The 26,656-nt window shown below is 39.4% G+C and overlaps 2 protein-coding genes and 1 non-coding gene across 3 annotated transcripts; 2 read left to right on the forward strand and 1 right to left on the reverse strand.

The window, feature by feature from the left end:
- Positions 1 to 1,538: 1,538 nt before the first annotated feature.
- On the reverse strand, positions 1,539 to 14,454 carry LOC139716321 (regulator of G-protein signaling 9-binding protein-like). Its single transcript, XM_071627879.1, has 7 exons — positions 14,353 to 14,454; positions 13,354 to 13,450; positions 12,167 to 12,333; positions 10,272 to 10,402; positions 9,141 to 9,276; positions 2,329 to 2,476; positions 1,539 to 1,767 (listed from the first exon to the last, which is right to left on the reverse strand). Exons 1-7 carry the CDS (start codon positions 14,388 to 14,390, stop codon positions 1,648 to 1,650), a joined length of 837 nt encoding a protein of 278 aa, XP_071483980.1. The 5' UTR covers positions 14,391 to 14,454; the 3' UTR covers positions 1,539 to 1,647.
- A 5,623-nt stretch (positions 14,455 to 20,077) lies between these two features.
- On the forward strand, positions 20,078 to 20,150 carry Trnai-aau (transfer RNA isoleucine (anticodon AAU)). Its single transcript has one exon. It is a non-coding gene; the product is annotated as a tRNA-Ile (tRNA).
- Positions 20,151 to 23,702: 3,552 nt separating this feature from the next.
- Positions 23,703 to 25,139, forward strand: LOC139716355 (5-hydroxytryptamine receptor 1B-like). Its single transcript, XM_071627900.1, has one exon. The coding sequence runs from the start codon at positions 23,703 to 23,705 to the stop codon at positions 25,137 to 25,139; it is 1,437 nt and encodes a 478-aa protein (XP_071484001.1).
- Positions 25,140 to 26,656: the final 1,517 nt, after the last annotated feature.

Here is a 26,656-nt window from a genome sequence, read left to right on the forward strand (position 1 = left end):
TATATACATCTATCTGTCTTGTCTATCTATCCATGTATCCATTTCAAGACAGTCTTAGATATTCAATAAATCACATTCAAATTTTGACACACAGTGTACAGGGTTGAGGTAATCTTTCCCCCTTTAAGTCGTCAAGGTGATAATCAGAAACATTGAGTTCAGGCATTTTGCCTGAAATGACAGCACAACCTGAATAGCACACTTAGAAGGCACAGTCGTTAAGCTTTGATTTTTTTTTTTTCAAATGCACCACTTTTTATCCTAAATTCAAATCTTTCATACATCAAAGTTTTCTCCTTTTCTACATACTCGGTAAATTGAAATGTCTGTATTTAAACTATACTTGGAAAAATTATTTGAAAGTATCAAGAAAGGTCGAAAGTTTCAATGCTACTATCATAGTCATTTCTTCACCCAAAGAAAAGATTTACTCTTAGAATTTTCATCACACTTATCATTAATGTATGATCACAGAATTTAGCTTTTACAAAATTAAAGTGATAAATGAATTGATACGATAAAATTTGTAGTACATTTCCACTTACTTCGTAACAATAAACTACATGTACTAAAAATAAACATTTTGAGTGACAAATTTCCACTTTAGGCATTAGTACTAATATCAACTTATCTTTATTCTGATTTTTTTGTTGTCTATAATAACAAATCTAAATATACCAACTTGGCATTCTTCACTGCACGACGAAGCCATAACTGTTTAAAAAAAGAAAGAAAAAAAAAGCCTTTTACATAAGCACACATGCCCTACTCCATGAAGGGAATCATGCCACAAAGAAATTCAATAGTAAGTACATGTTGTTTATACAATGTATGCCTAAAATTACACATATAGAACAGTAATAATCAAACAAAATAAAAACATCTGGCTTTTAAAGCTTCACTGATTGCACTCTGGTTATGAATCCAAATACAAAGAAAATAAACTCAAGTTTGTTGGTTTGTTTTTGTTTTACGACCACACACCACACCCTCCTAACACACACCAGACCGTCCTACCACACAACATACACTCTTAGTCTTACCACGCACCATACACTCCTACCACACGCCAGACTCCCCTACCACGCACCAGACCCTCCTACCACCTACTATATACACCAGACCCTCCTACCGTACACAAGACCCTCCTACCATACACCAGACCCACCTACCACACACCATACACTCCTACCACACACCAGACCCTTCTGTCACACACCAGACCCACCTATCACATGCCAGACCCTCCTATCACACATCAGACCCTCCTACCACACACCACACCCTCCTACCACACACCAGGCCCTCCAACCACACACCAGACGCTCCTATCACACACTAGAGCCTCCTACCACACACTAGACCCTCCTATCACACACCAGACACCAGACACCCTCCTACCACACATCATGCACTCCTACCACACACCAGGTCCTCCTACCACACACCAGACCCTCCTACCACACACCAGACCCTCCTACCACACGAGGCCTTCCTACCCCACACCACGCCCTCCTACCACACACCATGATCTCCTACCACACATCAGACCTTCTTATCACACACCAGACCCTCCTACCACCACACACCAGGCCCTCCTACCACACACCAGGGGATCAGCTGGATGAAGATGATGCTGCTCTACTTCTACCCTTCGAGGTGGACCAGACAGATGATGAGGACGATGGTGAAGGCGACAAGAGTAACCAGCGCCACGGAGACAAGAAAAGTGCACTTGCGTCGCTGGCGGGCATCGTACTGTGGATCCTACATGAACACAACCAAGCAAACAATATCTAATTCATAATATTTAGTACTGGAGAGCATGCATCAAATGTATTACAAAGCACATGGATATTACTTAAATATGTGCATAGAGCCTCAAATGTATGTAAATCTACATGTATGTATGCATACAGCCAGATACAATTTAGTTTTCTACAACACCACCATCATTGTGTTACATTGTAGATCTTAATGAAGGCCCAAAAACAGTTAAAACCTAAACATAAATTTTCCAAATGATGGCTAACACTAAGGCAGAGAATTAAGGTCCAGGGATGAACTTGATTAAAGATCACTTTAACACATCTGTAAAGGAGACGGTCAAATAAGGTTCCTCAAATTATGGAAAATGATCTGAAAGAGGGAAACATCTTTAATGGGGTGAAGAAAGGTACACATTCTATTCTGAAAATGTACTGACCGTATTTCTACTCGAGACACTCCTGCTATGTTACACACATGGGGAGATTGCACAAGTGAACATCAAGAGCATAAAAACAAGGAAAATAAAGAAGAACATATATGATTTTTAAAAGAACTCACAAATCCTGTAGAGGATGCTGTCTCACTGTTGAGAGAAGCTTGAGACTTGGTGTCCAGCTTGTAGTCCCGAGGAGGCTCAATGGTCCAGGGTTTGATGTCCACTCGCCTGTGCATTTCAGACATCAGGTTCCGCAACTCTAGGATATCCCTGCAGGGGTAAGAAATGTATCGTAGATGGGTCTTTGACATTACTGAAGCAACCTGGGGGTGTTTCATAAAGCTGCTCTTAAAGATGTGAACGACTTAAGAACGACTGGTGATCAGTTCTGATGTGCTATACTTACCAGAATTTCAATAATTCAGCACAAGATCTGATCACCAGTCGTTCTTAAGTCATTTGTAACTTTAAGAACAGCTTTATGAAAGCATGACATCACTGTAGCCGTTAACAGAGATGACTTTAGCTATAAAGAACACTCATAAAATACGGGTATGTAAAACAAATCTGATCAAAGTCACTTGTCATCTTGTATTCAAATCTTATGGACACTTTCTGTACAGGTTAATTGAAAGGAGAAATCAAGAGTTTTGTGTTGCATGATTCGACTAACTGAGACATGTGAAGACAAATAACTAACTAAACTAGAAATATCACTGAAGGTGATTAATACCCCCGCCCCGTGACGACAGTCTTACCCAAGGAATTATCTTTCCTTGATCTTCTGCCATTTAAATGCCGTTACCATGGCAACGCAGCTTCCGACACGTCCGAAAAATATGTCTTGCACATCTTCCCACCAAGACTATTGTGTGTGCCACATTTCATAAGCTTTTGTCAAAAACTGAGGAAGTAGTTCAATCCACAAGATCTTTCCTTGATCTTCCGCCATTAATATGCCGTTACCATGGCAACGCAGCTTCCGACACGTCCAAAAAATATGTCTTGCACATCTTCCCACCAAGACCAATGTGTGTGCCACATTTCATGAGCTTCAGTCGAATACAGAGGAAGTAGTTCAATCCGCAAAATCTTTCCTTGATCTTCTGCCATTTATATGCCGTTACCATGGCAACGCAGCTTCCGACACGTCCGAAAAATATGTCTTCCACATCTTCCCACCAAGATCAAGGTGTGTGCCACATTTCATAAGCTTTGGTCAAAAAACTGAGGAAGTAGTTAAATCCGCAAGATCTTTCCTTGATCTTCTGCCATTAATATGCCGTTACCATGGCAACGTACTTTCGGGTACTGTCAAAAAATGCGTCTTGCACATCTACAACCAAAGGCACACATCTGTACCAAGTTTCATGGAAATTGGGCAAAAACTGAGGAAGTAGTTTGCAACACAAAATTTTCCATCATTTTGGCTCATAATATGTGAGCTGTTACCATGGCAACATACTTTTTGTCACTGTCAAGAAATGAGTCATGCTGACCTATATCCTAAGACAAACATTCAATATGAATTCCATGAGAATTGGAAGAACACTGATGAAGCAGTTTTGCCATGAAGCATTTTGCCCTATATTTTACCAATAACATGCCGTTACCATGGCAACGCACTTTTTGCCACTGCGGAAATATGTGTCTTGCACATTAACATATTCAGATGAACATCTGTACCTAATTTCATAAAAATTGATCAAAAACTGTGGGAGGAGTTCGCGACGCAAGATTTGTACCCATTTTTGCCCATAATATGCCGTTACCATGGCAACGTACTTTTGGGTACTGTCAAAAAATACGTCTTGCACATCTACAACCCAAGGCACACATCTGTGCCAAGTTTTATGGGAATCGGTTGAAAACTGAGGAAGTAGTTCGCGACGCAAGATTTGCAACGGACCGACCGCCCGACCGCCCGACTGCCCGACCATCCGCTGATTCCTATATACCCCCTTCAAACTTCGTTTGGCGGGGGTATAATAAAGTTGATTTACTTGATAGATACACATAACTAAGTTTGACACAGCACATCAGCAACTTTTCAAGCACTTTATGCTCGTAAATCAGGTTTTGGGGTGTCCCTATTTCCCACACAAACAATATTCTTGACCTTGTTTTTTTTACCATCAATGAATAATTTCTTGATTATAAAATCCTTCAAAGATATCTATTTTAAATAAGATGAAATGAGTGCAATTAAAAACAGCAATAAATACCCACATCTGTAGGTTAGTCAAAAGAGCATTAGTGCAAGATTTTGATGGTGTTAAGTCATATGCTTCCACTTCATGGAAAGCCATTAGTTAGTTCCATCAGTTCAACAAACTAGATATATCGCTACAGCGACTGATATGCCTCCGCCATAATGCATGGTTCTCCTAATAGGTCTATAGTACAATGTCTTGACAATGTGTGATGACAGTTTCACACAATTGGCAAAATATTACAATGACAGGTGTGACACAAATGTGCTGAATGTTCACTTTCCTAGAACTAGGTTAATTGGATGAATGATTAAAATGTCAGAGTGCAGGTATTTGGGGAACTGATGATTTTTACTTGACTTTTGACCCTTTTATAAGTTTATGCATTGAGTAATTTTCAAGGTATTGAGAACTAGATATATCGCTACAGCTACTGATATGCCTCCGCCATAATGCATGGTTCTCCTAATAGGTCTATAGTACAATGTCTTGACAATGTGTGATGACAGTTTCACACAATTGGCAAAATATTAAAATGACAGGTTTGACACAAATGTGCTGAATGTTCACTTTCCTAGAACTAGGTTCAATTGGATGAATGATTAAAATGTCAGAGTGCAGGTATTTGGGGAACTGATGATTTTTACTTGACTTTTGACCCTTTTATAAGTTTATGCATTGAGTAATTTTCAAGGTATTGAGAAAAAGTATAATTTCAGTATCAAATGGGAAAATAGCATTATCTAAACCTGGCCTTTGACCTTTGACCTCACAGTTCCAAAGAGAATCACTGTTAGGCTGAACATGCATAAATATGTAAGTTTCATGATGATACCTTGAGTTACTTTTGAGATATGGAGGAAAAAGTGCAATTTAGCACTTTCACTTGACCTTTTACCTTTTGACCTTTGACCTTTTGGCAAGAAACTTCCTCAAAAATATATATGGGGTAATACATGCCATACATCAAGTTTTAAGAAAAAACCTTCCAGCATATTGCATTTTCAGGAAAGTAGTGACATTTTGAGGAGTTGACCTTGACCTTTGACCCCATGACCTTTGACCCATGACCCCCAACTTCCCTAGATAATCACTGCCCATCGGTACAAGCATATATACTATAAAGTTCCATGAAGATACCTTGAACCATTTGCGAGATATGGAGAAAAACATGAAATTTCAATTTTTTTTTTCACAAAATAACCTGCGACCTTTGACCTTTGACCCTGTGACACTAAAATCCACACAAAGTATTATCCCCCAAGGATATACCCTCATACCAAGTTTGATATAAAACCACCACACGGTTCTCAAGATATCGACAAAAACAAAACGGGACGGACGGACGTACAGACGGACGTACGGACGGACGGACGGACGGACGACCCGAAAACATAATGCCTCCGGGAACTTCGTTGCGGAGGCATAAAAAGTATAATTTCAGTATCAAATGGGAATATAGAAAGCTGGCCTTTGACCTTTGACCTCACAGTTCCAAAGAGAATCACTGTTAGGTTGAACATGCATAAATATGTAAGTTTCATGATGATACCTTGAGTTACTTTTGAGATATGGAGGAAAAAGTGCAATTCAGCACTTTCACTTGACCTTTGACCTTTGACCTTTTGGCAAGAAACTTCCCACTGAATATATATTGGGTAATACATGTATACATCAAGTTAAAAAAAAACAAACTTCAAGCATTGCATAAATATAAGGAAAGTAGTGATATTTTGAGGAGTTGACCTTGACATTTGACCCCCTGACCTTTGAACCATGACCCTCAACTTCCCTAGATAATCACTGCCCATTGGAACAAGCACATATACTAAGTTCCATAAAGATACCTTGAACCATTTGCGAGATATGGAGAAAATCATGAATTTTCAACCTTTTTTTTCACAAAATAACCTGTGACCTTTGACCTTTGACCCTGTGACCCTAAAATCCAAACAAAGTACGAGATATGAAACTCGTCACGCTGACGAGTTAGGTGATACGCTTGGGGTGATCAGGTGTCGGTCATCTGTGATCGACAAAGAAAAGAATGTGATATAGGCACCTTGATGTTATATTGAGCGTACATGCAAAACCGTTTCTCTAACCACTCGGCCACGGGACATCCCCGGAAATCGTAAGGCAAAAAAGAAATGTATGGATATTACAGGGGGAAAAAGTCAATGCCCACTCAACAATCGTGGCCGCGTGAACATGTATTGCATTGCTAGACGGAAATGCGGCCTTGTAACGACTGATGTCGCTATGCCATTTCTGGCAACTTGGGAAAAATACGCGCCGTAGACATAAAGCCTATAATCGGCTGGTTTTGATACCTTGCCTTTAATCACAATTTCCAGTGTGATGACGTCATCAAAGTACAAAACAATGACATGGTCTTGAAAGACAAATGTTCAAAGTACAACACCTCCGTCGTCGTCATTACATACTACGATCGGTTAGACAAAGTGAGCCTGCAAAATTTTGCAGCAGTCGAAGCAATGTGGTCTCCAACACAAAAAAGAGGGATATGGTGTGTGTCTGTGTGTCTGTGTGTCTGTGTGTGTGTATAGGTGCGTTTATATACGAACGTGATTTCTAAATGGACGAATATGTAATACAAAATTGAAGAAAAAAAGTAAAATAGCTAAGTATTTTGTTTCGTGATCTTGTGGGGTTCGAACCCGCAACCTCACGTCTCTGAGACGTCGCCTTTAACCACTCGGCCATACGTCTCGGCGAGAAAATATGAGGAACGTAAACTTATGTATGTGAAAGCTGAATCGGAAATCGTTTTGTCCACATTCCATTCTCATTTTCAGTTTTAAACTGCAAAATTGTCAACCTGATGAGGAGATTTCGAAGAAGAAAATGCATGATTATTGCAGCTTATTGTCTCAGCTACAACATACTTAAGTTTCAGAGGAAATGAAGCAGAATCAGCTGAGATAAAGGTGCTTAAACGTTGTCAAGTCAATGCATGGTTTTAAAAAAGATCCCCTCCCATAGACATAACACGTAAACTTGTCAGATTTTGCGTCTTTACCTTTAATCACAATTTAAAGTATGATGACGTCATTAAATTTCAAAACCATGACATGGACTTAAAAGGCAAATGTTCAAAGTACAACATATCTGAATTTGGGATAATATTGAGCTTAAACAACAGAGATACGAGCAAATGAATGTCAGAAACAGTACCTCAAAAAAATTAATTCCACTTTTTTGATTTCAGATGATGATATGATGACGTCATAATGTAATTATGGAAATATTAATACTTGAAACGTTATTTCCAATTCATATGTTTTTGTAATATGCAATAAAAACATAGGGTAACCAGACGTTTTAAAGAGCTATGGCGAAATAAACAAAGACATGTTTTTCGCTATATTTGCACAAAGACGCGCACACGAAATTTCAACTTTGACGCCAACGCATTCCTTTGTTATAGGTCAAAATTGATCGGAAATCAATGGATATTGTTACTTAATGTATCAGGAATCCAAATCTGTCAAAAAATGTGCATTTTCAGTTTGCTTACGCGCACTACGCGCGAAAATGTGCGGACGGACGCGAACGCGCGAAACGCTTAAAATTGTCTGAAACTTCGAGATTTCCCATTGGTAAGTTGTTTTGAGCCTTTTAAAAGTTTGACGCGCGCGTACGCGCGCGTAATAATGTCTTAGGTAATTAGCATTAAAATGTATGATAGAGCGTGACCTGAACTTAATGTCCGCCGAAAATGATACAGACATGACCTTTAGATATGAAGTTATGATCGATCATGTAACATGGTCCGAAAATCACAAAATGGCGCCTAGATGACGTCATAGATATGTTACTGTCATGAAAACCTTATTGTGGCTAGATTTTGTCATGAGACATGTTCCCTGAAAATGTCATGTTATTCCGTAATGTCATTCTTGAGATATTGATGACACAAAATTGTCCAGAAAGAAAGAAGAATAAAAAGAAATAAAGAGAGATTTTGACAATCACAATAGGTGATACGCTGATAGCGTATCACCTAATTATCCCCCCAGGATATACCCTCATACCAAGTTTGATGTAAAACCACCACACGGTTCTTGAGATATCGACAAAAACAAAACGGGACGGACGTACGTACGGACAGACGGACGACCCGAAAACATAATGCCTCCAGCCACTTCGTTGGCGGAGGCATAAAAAAAAGTGGATACTGATAAGCATAATGTCTTTTAGTTTAGTTCACTGTGTTTGAATGTACACATTAGTATGTTTAAGTTACAAGTTAGTAAGTAAAGTGCAATGCAAAGTGAAAGGTCATCTATGGTCCTAAGCTTTGTGAGCTTGAAAGTCAGAGGCTTGCTTGCAGCTGAAATGTTATTGGCTGTGTGGGCAAGTTCAGCAATTGCCAATTTGTTTGTCAACTACTGATCACAAGATTTGACTGCTAATCTTTCCAAGCATCAAATTGGCCACACTAGGCATGTGGAAAATAGCAATGAGCTGCATTGATAGTGTATTTCTGTTTTGTTTTGTTTTGTTTTATATTTTTTTTCAGCACAGACGAAGATCTCTACTGTCCTTCTTCTGTTCTTCACACATTATTTAATGTGCCAAGACAAGTACTTGGCCTGCACATACAGAATTGAGAAAAGGCCGTCTGTCAAGAGCACTTCAATTCACATTACTCCCTCTCCTTTTCACAGGGGCGAGTAAAAGCCCCCCTCTATTACCTTTCCAGTAATCTTATGTCTTCCCTTTCCAACACCATCTTGTCGATGCTGGGTATGTCCAGGTTTTCCACGTTGACTGGGATGTTATCGACCCCCAGGGGTTCCATCACACCAGTATTGATGAGAACCTTGTTACCTGGTGCAACAGTCCAATGTGTGTTAGAAGGTGGGGGTTAGTACAACGTGCACGGAGGCTATCAATGTGCAAGCCTGCCTCTGTTTAGATGGTGTCTGTATAATATCAATACTACAGAATTAAATGCTAGTAAAAAATGAGAAAACATGATGTTAGTGACTATACACTGCATGTGTGCTAGCAGGAGGGTACTGTATATGCTGTTGCATTCGCGTACAGATATTTTTGCGAATGAGAAGGTCACGGACATTTTCGCGAGATGTTTTCGCGAATTGACGCAGAGGCCTTCTTAAGTGCATTACTGCCTTAGCGCATGGTGACATTTTCATATTTTGTTAAATTCGCAGTCTAACTGTGATTTGTGAAATTAGCGAAAATTAAACCCTCACAAAAATAACAGCTTATACAGTATTACTATTATTACCACATTAGTAAGAAATCCAGCTTTCAGGATGGATCCTGTCCAAAGCTGCCTCTGTAGTCCACATTAACGTTAGTCCTTAACACTCATAACTACTCTGAATGGCTACAAACATGTGCTAATTCTATTCTAAAAGTTAATGGATTTTCCCTCGTCTCTTCGGATTTGACTTGGTGACGTTGACTGTATATTATTGTTACCTAGAAGCCAAATACAGTCCTTGTATGTCATGCAGAGCTGTCAATTTTTGTTCTAAAAATACACATAGATATGCATTAAAAAATGTTTAAAATAATGATTTAAATGATTAAATTTCTAGTTAGTATGATATTAATGGCAAATGCGACTCTAGTTAGTATGACATCAATGGCAAATGTGACAAATTAAACTGTTAATGAAAGTTGTTAAAAGAGGTGGAGTAAAAATCAAGGATTTTAGAGAGTGAGGTGATATTAGTGAGCAGAATCTAGAGTAAGTATTAAACTGCAAAGTGAATTGCAGTCTGTATCCATCTGATGTTGTAAAGAAGAAAACTACCACCATTCTGTAATAGATCCAGAGTGCATCCACTGACCTGCATGGATAGGAAAGGACCGGACCAGTTCCAGCGACTTTCTCATGTGGCCCTCAAACACTTCGAGACAGGCTGAGAACATGTTCCACAGCCGCTCGTACTCAGAGCGCTCCGACTTGAAGTCAAATTTACTGGTAGTGAAGAGGGTGAATTATGGGAGGGAGAGAAAAAAATAAAGAACATAGATTGTGTACATTTTCACAAGTTATACTGCCAAAACTATAAACAATAAAAAAAAGCAAAAATTGCAATACAATGAAGTTGGACAAATGATGAAAATGTGCAGGCAAATATCAAAATAAACTGCAATTTTGACAAGTCCCAATTGATATAATAGGGAGCTTTAGATTTTAGACGCGGACGATCAAAGGAAAAAAACATGTTCTGAGCTTGCGCAGTAGCGCGCGTAAAGTCAATCTATTTTTAGCTTGCGTCGCCTGAGTTGTTTACTACGCGTACTGGGCTATTTTCACGTCCGCACAGTTTGTGACGTAGAGAGCTTCTTCATGCACTGATCATATGGGGGCGCAATTTTATTTTTTATACGTTGCGTCCCAGCGTAATCTAAAGCTACTTTTCCACACGATGCAGGGAGAGGAGAACGTCCAGCGCACTCGTCGTCTCAAACGTCCGCGCGTCAAAATCTAAAGCTCCCTAATTTCTCTTAGAGTCCCGACAGATCTAGATAATCATCACTTTGAATTGAGGTTTATAATTCAGACTTGGGATAAAGGGTCTATACTTTGGGACTAAAATATTAGAGTTGAAGATTTGGGTGAAGGTCAAATACTGGATCTAAAAAGTGGCATACATTCCTGGCATGAGTGTTAGAAAACAATAGTGGGGACTACTGTAAAAGCGGTTTCTTTCGCGTACAGAAACTTTCGCGGTTTCCATCTGTGTCGTCTTTTTCGCGTGTGTTTAAATTCGCGGTCGGCAAAATCTGTGAACTCACAGTCGGCAAAAACTGTTTTATTTTGCACATGAAACCCCAAAATATTATTCAATTATTCTTTTATATATTGAATAGAAATTAAAATCAAATGCAGGCTTACCTGAAATCCCGTTTCTTGAGTACTTTATAATATGCTTGTAACTACTGCGCGGTATCGCTGTGTGTGTGTTGGCCATCAATACACTCAATGCGCGGAATCTTCGTGTGTGCATGTGCGAAATAGCGTTGTAACAAGCGGCGAGTTCAAAACATTTTCGCCTGATGTTAAATTCGCGTTTCAACCTCAAAGTGCGCAAAGCGCGAAAAAAAACCACCGCATCAGAAACCACTTTTACAGTATGCTGAATTGGACTGGATTCCAAAAGACTGTATTTACCACCAGATCCAGGGAACAGGTTCCTTCCAAAGCAAGTTGATCCTCAATGTTGACCTTACACATTGAGTAGATCGTCCTTCCTAAAATTACATCCTTGCTAAATACTAAATTTTACTCTTCCACATTTAGAGTGTTTCAAAAAGCTTGACATAATTGTATTGATGATTTTAGGGATGTATTTCTGATTACTTGCATGTATACTTCGAATGCTTGCCCCTACAATTTGACTTTCTCTGCTAATAGAACCCTTTGATCTGAATGGAATCAGGTCCTTTGAATGTTGCAGATATACACTTAAATAGGAAGACCTGGGATGAAAATGCAAGGTAAATATTTCTTCATAAGTGACTTCATCAAATATCTTTCTTCTTGTTTTGTTTTGTTTAAGGGGTTTTCTCTTTTTATTGGGAGGGAGAAGACAGATTGTGGGGGAGATTGCTTTAAGTAACATCAAATACCATATTGAAATAAAGAGTTATTTTGTGTAGTATTTCTCATATTTAGAAAATCATTTACTATTGAAAATCATCTGAGGAAGAAGATTAATCTGAGAAACCAGCTCACTCTTTCAGGTGCGGGAGCAACTTGCGCATGCTCTTCTTGGCCATATCAAAGGTGTTCTTCCGCGTTCGCTTCAATTCGTCCCTCAGGTAGTCTGAGTCGCTGGAACCACCCAGGGTCAGCACCAGGTCATGGTAGCGTGCTGTTTCGACGTTGAACTCTTTCACCAGCTGAGCAGGACATCAACAACAACAACAACATCAATCACAAGCAGTTTGGAAAATGCTATTGTGCAATCACACAAGTTGTGGGGTAATCCAGCAAGATCTGCACCAAATCTCACAGAGACAGAGCAGAATATCACTTTGTATGATGAATTGCACAAAATCTTTTCTTTAACTCAAAAAGCAGGGTATCAAAATATTCGAACATATACTGTAATCGCCAAATAATTCGCGAGGTTTTTATTTTCGTGAATTTCGCGAGTCGGCTGCTATTATCGAAATTAAAAACACGTGAAAATATTGACTCTGATGCCGATATGAATGTGACTTATGTGTACACATTTCTCTGTTCAGTACAGGACTCCACGATCGTGAATTTAACCACTCGCGAAATTGTCGGGAAGTCCCGATTCGCGAAAATTTAGACTCGCGAAATATATGGCGTATACAGTATTTGTTCGTCAAATTTGCAAATTCAATCAAGCACTGGACATTATGGAGATCACTTCACTTTACAATTTTCCTCAGAAAAAGGACATTAAAACACAAGCAAGGAAACTCAAGATTAAAATCTTTACAGAATGAATTTTTGCTGTCCCAGGCTGTAAATGCAATAAGTGTTGGTTACTTTGAAACTACTGAAGACTAAAATTTGTGTGGACAAAATCTAGTGAATCAATTCAAATTATGAATACATATGTTATTATAAGACTTCCTAACTAAATATTCCATATTTATGCAATGTCCGGGGACCAGTTCACTTAACTCTGTGGAATTTCTTAGAACTCTGATTGCTCTTACGTTTTTCTTACTTCTTTTTTTTTTCTTTTCTACTCTGAACTATGTGAATTACACCTTATGTCAATGTGTTGGAATGTAAAACCAAATTTTAATTTTAGAATCAATTTCGTCTTGCAGAGCACTAGACAAGTTGGCTCAAGCGGGGCCTGCTATTACAGTCTCCTGGACACAGTGTTGCCACTATTACTAGCAATGTTTATCTGATCATGTGACTGGATCTTCTACCTTTGTGCACTGCGACATCCCACACTCCTCTATCTCGTCTGTATCCATGTCGCTGTGTGCACAGTTGTCTGAGTGAGTGAGATTACAGCTGTTGTGCCTGTGAAAGGTTAAAGGTCATTGACAATTAAAAATTACAATAACAACACAAAAACCATACAGGAAAGGTTCAGGGCCTATTCACAGGAGGAAAAAAACAAAGGAAAAAATGCTGTATATCACAAACATTGTGCGCTGTTAAAAAGCTGATGTCTATCATTATCATCCAAGCAACAGACATCATGGACTTAAATATCTGATCATCATTTTACTTCTCTTGGACGCACTGTCTGCACTATCTTGTTCATAGGTATCTGAATATGAAGTGAAAGTATTAAGGAAAGTCCTTTCACTTGAAAAGAAAATCAAGATCAGAAAGACTTCACATAATCTGAGAAAGTTGACAAGAATTTTGATTGAGAAACATGGCTTTCACCAACATAGTGATTAGTGCTTTGGATTGCTTTTTTGTTTTGTTTTGTTTTGTTTTTAAGCTCTTGAAATTGAAAAGGTGCCTCATGTGAAGTAGAAAATACACACAATGTCCTCTGTAAGCACCAGCTCAATCCACCCTATATTTGATTGCTACACTGCTCATTCCACGACAGTCTGGGACTGATCAAAATCTTACCAGTGTATATAGCATTTATGAGTCTTACTCACGCTCTTAGCAGGGCAACAAACATTTACATATCAATGAGATACTTGTGTGTCACCTGAATTTTTGGTGATTTTCAAAAATATTCCCACATCAGGAATTGAACTGCTGGCCTTACGTTCTCTGTTAGTACCGGTATATGAAGGTATCTACTTTTTCTAGGTGCCTCCTGTAAATCCTGAGCAAGATTTGGCAGCTCTGCAATTAATATTATCTAAAAATTAAAAAAGAAAAGAAAAGATAACTGATTCCAGGCTTGAGAAGCAACAGGCCATATATGTGTACATGTAGGAAGTAAAACTCACCTCCGTATCATATTTTTCCCAAAGTGAAGGGCATTCATGCCAACACGGGGCGTATGCACCGTTCAGACGACGTTGGAGTCTTGTTGATACTTGATAGATGGGTTGGTACTTCCTGGTGATTTGGAGCGTCTAGAGGTCTATCCAGCAGAAAGCTAAGGCTCTTCCAACTTCTGGACACTGTGCTAGTTGTCTTCAAACCTGCTGTTCAAACAGTGTTTCATTTACAGTACAACAAATGACAAGTGTACAGTAAAAAGCATTTTATAGCGAATTAACTAAAAGATATATCTCTGATTAAATTTGTGCTTACATTGCTTGTCTTATGCATCTGTATATACATAATGCCTTTCAAAATGTAGTCTGAGTTGAGTTGTCACATGTAATTTTATTTCATACATCATTTCGACTGTTCTTTAATTAGTCTCCTTTCCTTTGGCCAAGTCACACTTAAACAGCAACAGCAATTTTACTATTGTATCCTACAACGTCAATGTCCTCCCTCTTACAACAATATGATGAAATTACACTTGCAAGCATGGTGTCACCGGACCATGGTATTACCGGACACGCACATTTTTGTATACCTATGACATTCTCTACACGCTAGACTTCGCAGATTAGCCTCACATAACTTTGTGTGGACTGAAATCGCAAAAAACGTGACATAAAAAGGTAAAAAACAGAAACAAAATTCACATTTTACCTTAAATTTATAGTTGAGTGACCCGCACCTTGCCATAATTAATATTTATGCATGCTTGAATCACATTTCACAACTGAAATTCTATGAAATCCTATTCACATACAGGAAAAATGCTGAAGATTCCAATAGAACCAAAAGTTCACTGATTGATATCGGAATTTGTAGCTTTCGTCCCCAAATGCGAAAGATGCAGAATAGTTGTGCGCTAAGGGGCCCACAATTCATCATCAGCGCATGCAGCTCCCATAGACAAAGCATGTAAACTAGAAGCAGAGTCTAACCAGTTGTCTGTATTTCTCACAAGGTTTTATTGCGTGAACTGTTCAAAATGTTCAAGATAGACATTTTACCGTAACATACGAAATTTGAGCCTCATTTGCCGATTTTTTCTTTGTCATCCGCTCGGTGAGAATGTGTACGGTGATTTGTGGGATAAATTGTGATTCTGGTGCAAGGACCGGGTGGGAAAGATGTCGATTATTTCCTGCGAATATCGTGTCTGGTAATACAATGCGATTTTGCACTGCGCAAAAAGACAACTTTTTAAAAGGGGTACAAGCCCTATGTTTGAAGCATACAGCTGTATTTTCTAAAAACTGGAGCGAACAATTGACATATACATGCAAGTTGGCTGAATTCGTTATTTTCAGGAGTCTGTGAATAAGTGATGCTATTTTTACAATTCTAGGCGAAATTTCATCCTCTCAGTACGGAATTCAAAGCCATGAAAAAAAAGAGTCCGGTAATTGGATCTGCCATCCAACTTGAAAACGGGGTGAGAATTCCTGGGTGCGTCATTTTCATTACAGACGCACTTACAATACGCGTCTGGCCGGTCCCACAACCTGTTCGGTCCCACAACGCTTGGTGATACCAAGGAGGTTTAAGAGTTGGAGTTCCAACTGGCTGTGATTATTCAAACAGTTGTCAGATTTCTATTGATGTACAAAAGAATTTCACTGGTGCATTTGTGCCTTTGATGATCGATGTTCGAAGCCGCCGTCTTGCTGAGCAATCTGAAGATTCATTTTGAACGTTAAAGGGTGTGTACAGTTCTGGTCGAGGTGTAAGAATAGCTTTTAACATTTTGCGAGATATTCAGAAACCACTCTATGAGATGTAAGGGGGAATGCAGTTCTAAGGAGTATCAAAAGTTTATTAGATGAAAATCGGTTTTGAAATGGCTGAGATATCCAAAAACAAGTTGAAACAAAGAGATCCTGATAAAGTTGTGGCATGTCGCCTTTTATTATTAGCACTTTTTGGGACATGTCAGCCATTTGAAAACCAATTTTCATCAAATAAACATTGAAGCCTTCTTAAAATTACATGCTCTTTCATATTTCATAAGAGGCTTTTCATTATCTCACTTAGGAATGTTCAAAACATGAATCCCTACCTTAACCAGTACTGTACATGTACGGTACAGTCCCTAACATAATATTGGCCATATTTTGCTTACCTACAATGTATAATCTATTTATTATATGAAATGAAATTTTACCAAATGATAAAGCATGTAAAACAACAGTCAATCCCGTGCAGAAATTTGTGCAAAAGTGTAAATCAGAGCTGTATCATGTGAAAATGTTTAAAATTGTACCATCCTGGAAAGCCGGTTTTATCACTTTTCTGCTTAATTCCGACAAATAAAACTAACATGGAATAATCTTCAAATACAATTCTTTATTGATAACATTAGATATATCAGAGAAGTGCCCAGGTATGCCCAGTCGAGTAATTTTCATCTTTATTTCAGCATTTTTTGCGCAATTTCTATTCGCACATCCTCGTGTCTGTACCACCTACTGTACCTTTCAATGTTTCCTATAAGAAGGGATAGCGGAAAGTATCACAAAAAAGACTCATCTTCCTTCTTCTTCTTCTCGAGTCACTACGCAGAAAGGAACGTTAGATTCGTCCAGTCCAATGTTGGATGCACTGCCTGGCACAGGGCGTTAGAGCTGCCAGATCCTCCTTTGTGCAAGGCTCTGGTAGAAGTGGACAGACCAGGAGATGTTGCATAGTCTGCTCCTCTCCACACAGGCAGGTGGTGTCATCATTCTCACTATACCCCCACTTTGCTAGGTTAGATTTGCAGCGGCCGACAGCACTTCTTAGGCGATTGCAGCAAGACCAGAAAGGCCATGCCTCACTGGCACCTGATGGTGTAGTTTCCTTAGGGCCGGTAGTAGACACTGTATGCGGTGTATGGGTAAGACGTTCAATCCACATGGATACACGCTGCTTGTCAGGGCTTTTGTTCAGGGCCTTTACAGAATGCATGAAGCTGCGCCTGGATTTTAGCCTCTTTCTTGAATGATCATGATTGAAGAGAGGATGGCGAGGGTCATTTTCTTGCTTCAGCTTTTCCTTCTGGGATGCAACGGTCCTACGGATGCTTGGAGGAGCAATCCCACTCAGTAGGTAGAGGTAAGAGGTCTTCAACCTTTGTGGGCTTTAGGCAACCAGTAATAGCACGACATGAAGAGTTTAGAACAGTGTCAATCTTAGTGGCATGAGCTGATCTACTCCAGACAGGTGACGCATACTCAGCTGTAGGGTAGCATAAAGCCAGTGCTGTTGTACGTACCGTCTTCCCGTCAGCACCCCACTTCGTATAAGTGAGCTTTCGGAGGATACTATTCCTTGATGCCACCTTTGCCTTGGTCTTAATGATGTGATCCTTGAAAGTGAGGGACCTGTCAAGTGTCACCCCCAGGTAGACTGGCTTGGATACATGTTGCAGGCGTTTCCCATACCAACTAATCCGTAGTTGACGGCTGGCTTCCCTATTCTTAAGATGAAACACACTGATTTGTGTTTTGTCTGGGTTAGCTCTTAGATGGTTGTTGGCATAGTAGGGAATGAGTAAGTCCAGTGCACTGGAGAGGGAGTCCTCTACCTTAGAAAGTGGCTGGTGATTATGCAATGAGACACGAGTCGTCTTCCTATCTGCGTGCCAGATCTTGTTTGGCACATGCTTCAAATATTTTTGAGCGGCGGCATCGTACATCTAGCAAAGGAAATAAGACAGTTGTGACTCCATTCTCCTTGCCCCCCTTGGTGATACCACTACCACTACCAGTTTCCACATTCACACTTGACACAGTGTAATTCAGTATTCAGTACGACAGTAGCCTCCATGACATTTTCGTATCACACTTATTCACAGATAAGATGTTTGTCTTCATTTCAGTGTCTTCTGACAGAAAAACATCTTGAAACAGAGGCAACATCTGCACTGTTCTGTATACTGAAAATCACTGTTCGTTTGTGTTTTTAATAATAAATACTAACGTTACGTTGTAGTTAGGTCCGTAGTGTTCTAGGAACTTCTACGTATTTCATAGGACTCTGTCGCTAACGTTACAGTGGCCAGTGGACGAATCCGGCAAGGACATTATTCAGCGCACTGCAGCGGATGCGATCGACCTGCAAAATGTACGCACAGATACCTTTAACTGTTAGATATGTTCTAATTACCTTAGTTTTAGATGACATCCCGGTGAAATTGACTAGCAAACCTCAAGACATCGTGGATCGTGAAATGTTGATCACGCAAAAACTGTGAGTAACGTTAGGCCTTCCCCCTGTATTATACGTTGTTTTCCGTACTAGCTCGCTTGTCACATGCACACGGTACCAACGTTATTGCCTGTATTGTGCTGCTACGTCCACACGGTGGTATATGACGGAGCCTGCGGATCGCGGAGCTTGTTCATGTAGCTTTTTGGTGCAACGTTACGGTAACTCATGAATAAACAGCGGTTGTTATGATAATGTTGCTGTTAATATGCAACATTCCAATGACTGTCTCTTCTACCCTTTTCTGTCTTAATATTCTTCAACAATCTTTTCAAAATCGTATATAAAGCTCATTATCCTAGTCAAATTATATGTTCATATGAAATACATGCAAAAAACTAACAAAAAAGGGGGACTTCCAGGAACCCCAAAAACTTCTTGATATCTTTAACAAAACACCATCATCTTTCTTTCGATTACCTTGATGAGCGCGACCAGCAAAAAAAAAAAAGAAAAAAAAGAAAAAAAAAGCCATAGTGTATTGTGATTGCAAGTTTTACACATATTAATAGAGAAATAAAGCACAATGGATCAGGTCTGAAAACCTGCAAAACTTCGCATTTTCTCTGTTAGTGTTAGATAGTAAGAATAGTTATGTAGATTTTTAGGCCTATGTCAGGGCAAAATTCCTGAAGAATGGCCTATTCATCAATACAAAAAAAAAATCAATGTATGCTGAAAATTATTACACCTAATTTTTATGAGGATTTATGAGCAAACGCCATGGCATGTAACCGCGGAATGCGTCTAGTCATCTGTTAATTTCTTCATCTGTTCAGCCCTTTTTATCTATCCAGGTTTTGTAGACCTATATACCTATTTTTTCTTTTAATTCGATATAAGAATGCATCTGATAATCATGAATCGTTCATCTGTATTCAGTTAAAAGTAATCTATGATACTCATTCTTGTGTCCAAGGCTCATCATCAGCTATATAGTCACTCCGCACTCCACAAATTGAGCAGCATTTAGTCATCCTCCAGGAAACATTGAGGGCAAAAAGGGAGAGGCAGAAGAAGGAGGTCCTCTCTCAGTGAGTTCCAGTGGTAGGCTGTTCTTTATTAAGAAAGAATGACCTGAGGTCAAAGAAAGAACTAATGGAAAGTAAAAATGAGGTAATCATAAGCTGAATGGGAACAGAACAAAAATACAAAACAACAACAACATGAACACAACCAAATGAAAATGGGGGGGGGGGGGCTTTCCCCCAGATTCCTACTAAAGTGATTATACATTCAACAAAGAAAAGTCACGGAACACATACAAAACGGACACAACATGTGTAACTTTACGACAGATGATGCATATTCATACCCACTCCACCTTATTGGTTATTTACATAATACCCCAATAGCGCACCAATATCAACCTCCGCAGGCAACACGTCTATTAAATGCTATATATAGTTTAATTTCTCCTTATTGTTCACCGAAGGTCCGCTAGCTCAGTCGGCAGAGCATCGTGCTAATAACGCGAGGGTCATGAGTTCGAGCCTCATGTGGACCACAGCCGGTTATTTTTTTTTTTCTTTTGCCCCTCATCTCCTTTAATAAGAAAAAAGTAAATTATTTTTAACTGACTTGCCGACTAGTATCAATAAAAGAAATGTACTGGTCTCTTCTTTTGCTGTGGGTTGATTGCACATTATCTTTATAGTCGCTGAAATCATCTATGTATAACCATCACTATGACCTTATAGAAAAGCTAAGTATTTAAAACCATCACTGCGGTTGAAATATGGATAATGTATGCGCTGCAATCAACACTTCTGACGATTTAATGTCTGTATCAAAGTTTTTATCGTTTTAACTATCATTAACACTACCATCTATGGAAGAATCCGAGATGTTGTTGACATTCAATTCATAATTCGTGGCACAAGCGACAGTGGTCTATAGCATTTCATTTTACACAGCAATTGTGATGATTCCATAGCAATGTTCAAACAGTTACTTGTAGTAATGACATGCAGTCAACATAACCTTACATCATCTTCGTTATAACAACATTAATTGCAGTGTGTACTTCCAAGATGATTTATTTTTTTCTCAGTGTTTTATGTTAAGTGTTCATTAGACTACTGCTCTTTATTGGGAAGCTACTGAACTTTTAGGCCTATGTAAACCCCCCCCCCCCCCCCAAAAAAAAAAAAAAAAAAAAAAAATTTAGGCCTATTTGATGTGTGTGTGTGTGTGTGCGGGGGGGGGGTAGTGCATGCTCGTAATTGGGTCAAGGGGCACTGCCCCCCCCCCCCCACCTCACCCCATCTATCTCAAGCGGAACCATCCGAAAGTAGGCCCTCCTATTACTGTGGCTTTTATAGGCTACCGCCCTACGAATAAGTTCCCTTTGACTGTTTTTTTCCCCTACAGCTGCTGCTGCACCCCTCCCCCGCCCCACCCCTCCTCCCCCGAGTCGCGGCCTTTGATTAGTAGATGATCAACTTTGCTATACTTTCAGGTATTCATTGCTAAGTCATATGACATAGTTTATGTTTTGAATTTTCCGTAACTATACGTCAGTACTCATTCTTGAATAATGATTAATTGACTATGAGGCATCAATCATGCTTTTCCAGATACGTTACCACATAAATTAATCTCATTCTGTACCATCCAGTAACAATTCCGGTTTCCAGCTTAATGATTAATTACTAGTACCACACAATAATGTTTATTTTGAACATACATGGGTAGTCTAGGCGGTGTAGGCCTACTACATATACAACATTCTGGTTGCACGACTGATGACATTGAGTTGGGCGGTTTTTTTTTTTTTTTTTTTTTTTTAATGAAAGTGCGTTTCCTAGGTAACCGTTGGCTGCCATTGTCTCACAGCATCCAGTACTTCTCACGCAAATATTGGGCGCTCAAAGGAGGCCCTCAAGACAAGTAGAAGTGCTTATCAAATACGTTTTGTCTTTTCTCTTTTGCAGGAATGTTATGAATAGTTTCATCTCAAAACGATTTAAACTCTATTCTTGTTGATTTTAGATGTTTCCCATTAAAGCTATAGTAAAAAAAAAAAACAGAGAGAGAGAGAGAGAGAGAAAATGACATTTTGGTCATAATTTCAAGAATATTCCTTATTATGTGTCAAACAAGTGAGGTACCACTATAAAAGGTTTTATTTTGCTCAATCAAAATATACTTTATTGTGTCCCCATCATCACCGAACATATTTTAATTCGTCATTCCTACACCCTTTACCTGATTTCAGCCAAATTTGGTGACTTTTTCTAAAATCTTATTGCAAACATATTGATATCTAATTTAGCTATGTCTGCTGTTGCTGGTTGCGATAGAAACCGTATTAAACTGACAACAATGTCTGTCAGATTTTGCATGTTTTTTCTGTTTAAATTTCAGTTAACAATGTAATAATGGATGAAATGGGAAGTAATCATGTGAAGTAATTTTGGTCGTCAATTACTCTGAAAAGTTCTTATCATATCCTTTATTTTTATTTGACATAGCCATCAAACAATAGAAATATTAAAAGTAGTCGGAAATACAGCATTTCCCAAACACTACCCTTTTATTTTGTGTATTTTTCACACAAATTTTACTTGTAATATCATTCGTTTATCATATTATCAATCTGTAGACTCGTCTAGATTCCAATATCATGGAAATATACAATGTGACCTATCCCTAAGCAATACATAGGTTTCATGATTGTATTTCTTCATATTCCAATGAATAGCACTCCCATGAATTGACCTTGAGAAATTTTACCGTATCAAATAGTGAAGGTTGACTTGCTTTTGTAGCAAATTATGAAAATGATTGATATAAGATAAAAACACATTATACTGGGGATAAAGAAATATAAAGACAAACATGATTTTAGCATATTTCCTTTGTATTTCTTCATATTTTGGTAAATAGCACCCCCTCAATGGGTGCCCTTGAGAAATTTCTAATGTTGGGTCATGTAGAGTATGAGTTGCTCTACCCAAGTGCCAATAATATGACTGAGATACATTGCATAATAAAGAAGCTCTCTGGGGGCACACTGTGTCCCCCTTGGGCTTGGAAGGGGTCAAAATAGCTTGTAGGGTTAAGAGAGACGAAATGAGAAGGGGAAATTAGTGGATGTTTACATTTGATTAAAGAATAAAACAGAAGTGAGGAACAACATCAAATTGAGACTGAAAAAAGGGCATAAAATATAAGGAAAAGAGAAGGTTACAAAAAATACTAGTGGCAGTTACAAGATGGTAAAGCAGAAGTGAGAAGTGACGAAATGATATGCAATGTGTGAGGAGCGGTGTAAAACAGATATTTACTTTGAATTAAAGAAAAATAATGATATTTGCGATGAAACTAACTCATTCTGTACATGCTTACTGATTCAAATGAGAGATATATTGTTTGTTTGTTTGTTTGCCGGGTTTTTTCTTTATATTATAGGTCACAAGCATGGGATGGGGTGAACTTATAGGTATGAAATATTTCTACTTTCTATACCTTGGTCATCATCATACAACAAGGCAGAGTTTGAATTTGCAATGGAGGTGGACGGTGGAAACAATAAAAAAAATGCAAAATGGATAAGCTAGAAGTTCTGTCACGTCGAAATTAAATCAAGCTGTCGCTTGAATCATTCATGCTATCCACTTGAACTTTGTTGGTATATTACATCAACACTTTTTTACTGCTGGGGCAGATTGTATACTCGAGCAATATGAGAAGAATCTTGAAATGAAATTGAATTGCACGGTAGTTGGAGACGAGTGTATTTTGTTTTCCCTCCTGAATTTTCCCTGCTGACTGCATCTCAAGCTGAGGAGGTACCAGGCGCCTATAATACCTCCTTGCTCAGACCGGCTGGAAGCTTGAACACTGACAGGGAACAAAAATCTGTTACTGTTGGCAACATTTCACTTGCGAGCACAGCTCATATACGGATAGATTTACCAATACCGATAGAGGTCAATTAAAGAACGAGGGAAGACTGTGCGTTTGTTTCCGCGGTCATAGTGAGCTGCTTTGAATTAAAGATGTGCCGGATTTTCTAGAAATGAAAAGTTTTATCGAAGAACAACACTGGAATATGGAATTCATCCTTCAAATAAATCCTGGCCACGACACTGCCCTATCATCAGGTGTGAAGAGAGTTGCAGACGATTTCGTCTTTGAGGACTATACTCAGCGAATAGCAATGTCCGTTGTTTTTTGTCTAGTGACCATCGTTGGGTTAGTTGGGAATGGCCTGGTCATCCTTTCTGTCTTCTTGTCCAGGAAGCTGCGCTCTCCGACCAATTGTTTCGTGGTCAACCTTGCTTTCGCCGACCTGTTTACGTGTACGATCATCCCGTTTCTCGTGGTCGCGCTGCTTGCCAAAGATGGCTGGCCGCTGGAGGAGTGGGTGTGTGCAGTTACTGGCGCCGTCGTCACGATCTGCCCGGGCACTGGGGCGATTACTCTGGTCCCCATCGCACATAGCAGATGGTACCTCATATCGCAGTCTCCCACAAAGTTTCGGAGTCTCTACACGACTCGGACTATAGCTTTAATGGTCCTCTTCTCCTGGCTCTATACATCCGTTCTTGCCTTGGTCCCTCATTTTGCCGGTTTCGCCAAGTTGGGATATTCAGAGAAATATAAAACTTGTGTCCAGGATACCAGCTGGTCTAACTCTGACTACTACAGTCTTCTCGCTGCCGTTGCGGTGATTGTTCCTGTCTTCGCGGCTTTGCTCATAATCTATTTGAGAATATTCATTTACGTCAGGCGTCACAACAAAATGATCAAGAGGTCGTTGTCAAGGGAACCATTGAGGTCAGCTAGCCCTACCGAACGAGCTGGGTGCGCCGATGACAATCTTAATCAGAATGCGGGTGACAATGGTTCATCGAACCAGATGGCCACTGGTGTACCCAATGCTTGCGAAGAGGTCGGACAACCCGGTCCGACGTCATCGAGTGTCGAACTGCAGTGTGAGTGTCACGTCAATCCCTCATATGCCCAGTCTGGTGATGAAGGAATACCTCCGGATGAGAACGACACACCTGCACCAAGAAATCAGGTCTGCTCTTCACACCCCTCTCCAGATGGGGAAGAGACAGTAATTGCCCTCGAGTCCCCAAAGAGGGAGGCGGTGGACGATCAAGGAGCCGATCATGCCGGCGTGGTCCTTGATCTCCCGCCATCGAAGATGCCGAGATCGAGGCAAGAGCGAACAAGCGATATCAGGCCGAAACATCCCAAGGTCTGCTCTCACCAAGTTGACGTCACCAAGCGTCTTGCCATGGTGGTCGTTGCGTACTTCGTGTGCCTCCTCCCGTTCGGTGTCTGCTGCCTTGTTTCATTCAGCGATCCGGCCGTACCGTGGGCAACCATGCTCATTATTTCTAACAGTTGCATTAACCCTTTTATATACGCTACCACTATGCCCACGTTCAGACAAGTGATGTCCGCCATAGTTCGCTGCCGTTGTGCCGATGTGCCGCAACCAGTTGGTTTTATTCGGAAGTGTTATAGGTCATGAATTAAAGGAGATTGAAACCCAACACATGAATTGAGGGAATTATTAATTTTATTAGTAGAACACATCATACAGCGAAGTTTGAGGAAAATCGGACAAATCGGTCAAAAGTTATAATAAAAGTTACGCTGCAGCCATCGCTGCCTTCACTTGATGAGAAGGCGACAACAATTTGTGACGTCAAGTATAATGGAACATGATGTAAGCAAATATATAGAGAAAATTCAACATATTTTCACTTTTCTATATCTATTAAAGTGCACCTGACTCACCTCTTTCAGAAAGTAGGGAGAATAGTGTTACCCATAGAATTATGTCAGTAACAAGCCGAGGGAATGTGTCCTTTTCTTTAAAAAGATGGAATCTTGTGGCATTCTGTTCATGTTTTCTAAATATCATTGTACACATTTGGCCTCCCGAATTGTAGTAGTCTTCTAATCCAGCCATGTCGACACTGAAACTTTCAAAATGTTATCTTTTTTCCCCCAACGGGTTCAATTGCTTTTCAAATTGCCTCAAAACTTTTGAGCGAATTGTCCGATATTCCTCAAACTTCCCGAAGTTTTGTTCTCCTAATATTGCTGCATTCACTCAATCAACATGTAGAATTGGGTTTTATTCCCCTTGAAGGTTTTAGATTGTCAAAAAAAAAAAACAATGAAAAGAACAATAAAAGACAAAAGACGCACACACATTAGTTCCAGGGAGGTCAAACTTTTTCCCCACGTCCCTGGTTTAAGGATCAAAATTTTCTTCTTTGTGAGGGCATCAGCACATTCAGATTTGGGAATTGCTTCATATATAGGGCAAAGCTGATTTATTCGATATTGATAAAGTCAAGTTGGTAAAATACCAACGATGAATACCAATACTCCTTAGTCTGGGGTAATCTGATGTCATCAAATACGATGACTACTAGAAGTGGAGACTAAATCTAAATAAAGAAAAGTGTCTGTTGTTGTGGTATCCGTAACGTTTTGCCAAAGCTGTGTTAAGAATGATAGATTTCATTTCGTACATACATTCAATGAAATGCACAGTTCTAACGCTGTATTTGTGAAAAATAGTTCATTCTTCCTGTGTTTATAGTAGGCCTACATTGCAAGAGCAAATTTTTCCGAACTGAACTCTTTGTATATACGTTACAACTCCATGAGTGTATGCTGTATATCTGCATGTCTTTTGGTTGATTATTCTCGTTCGCTGAAAACAATTGTCAAATAACAATGAGTTTGTATTCAGGATGACTCGTCGCTATAAGTAAATCCAACTGAGCAATGTTCAAACTTTGTCATGAAGCAATTTGAAAAACATGAAAATGTTATGTCAGTCTGCTAATAAAAACCATGCATTGCCTTGGTGTTGTACTTATCGTTGATATTGTTGTTTTTGTGGTTCTTCTTCTTCTTCTTCTTCTCTCCCTCTATCTCTCTCTCTCTCTCCCTCTCAAACAAATAAACGAAAGCAACAAACAAACAACCCTCCTAAACTAATAACGAAAAATTACGTTAAATCGTGAC

This window comes from Diadema antillarum, unplaced genomic scaffold (assembly GCF_040938485.1).
Source record: "Diadema antillarum isolate AM-2024a unplaced genomic scaffold, OU_Dant_1.0 scf00000064, whole genome shotgun sequence".
In the NCBI taxonomy this organism is placed as follows: Eukaryota; Metazoa; Echinodermata; class Echinoidea; order Diadematoida; family Diadematidae; genus Diadema; species Diadema antillarum.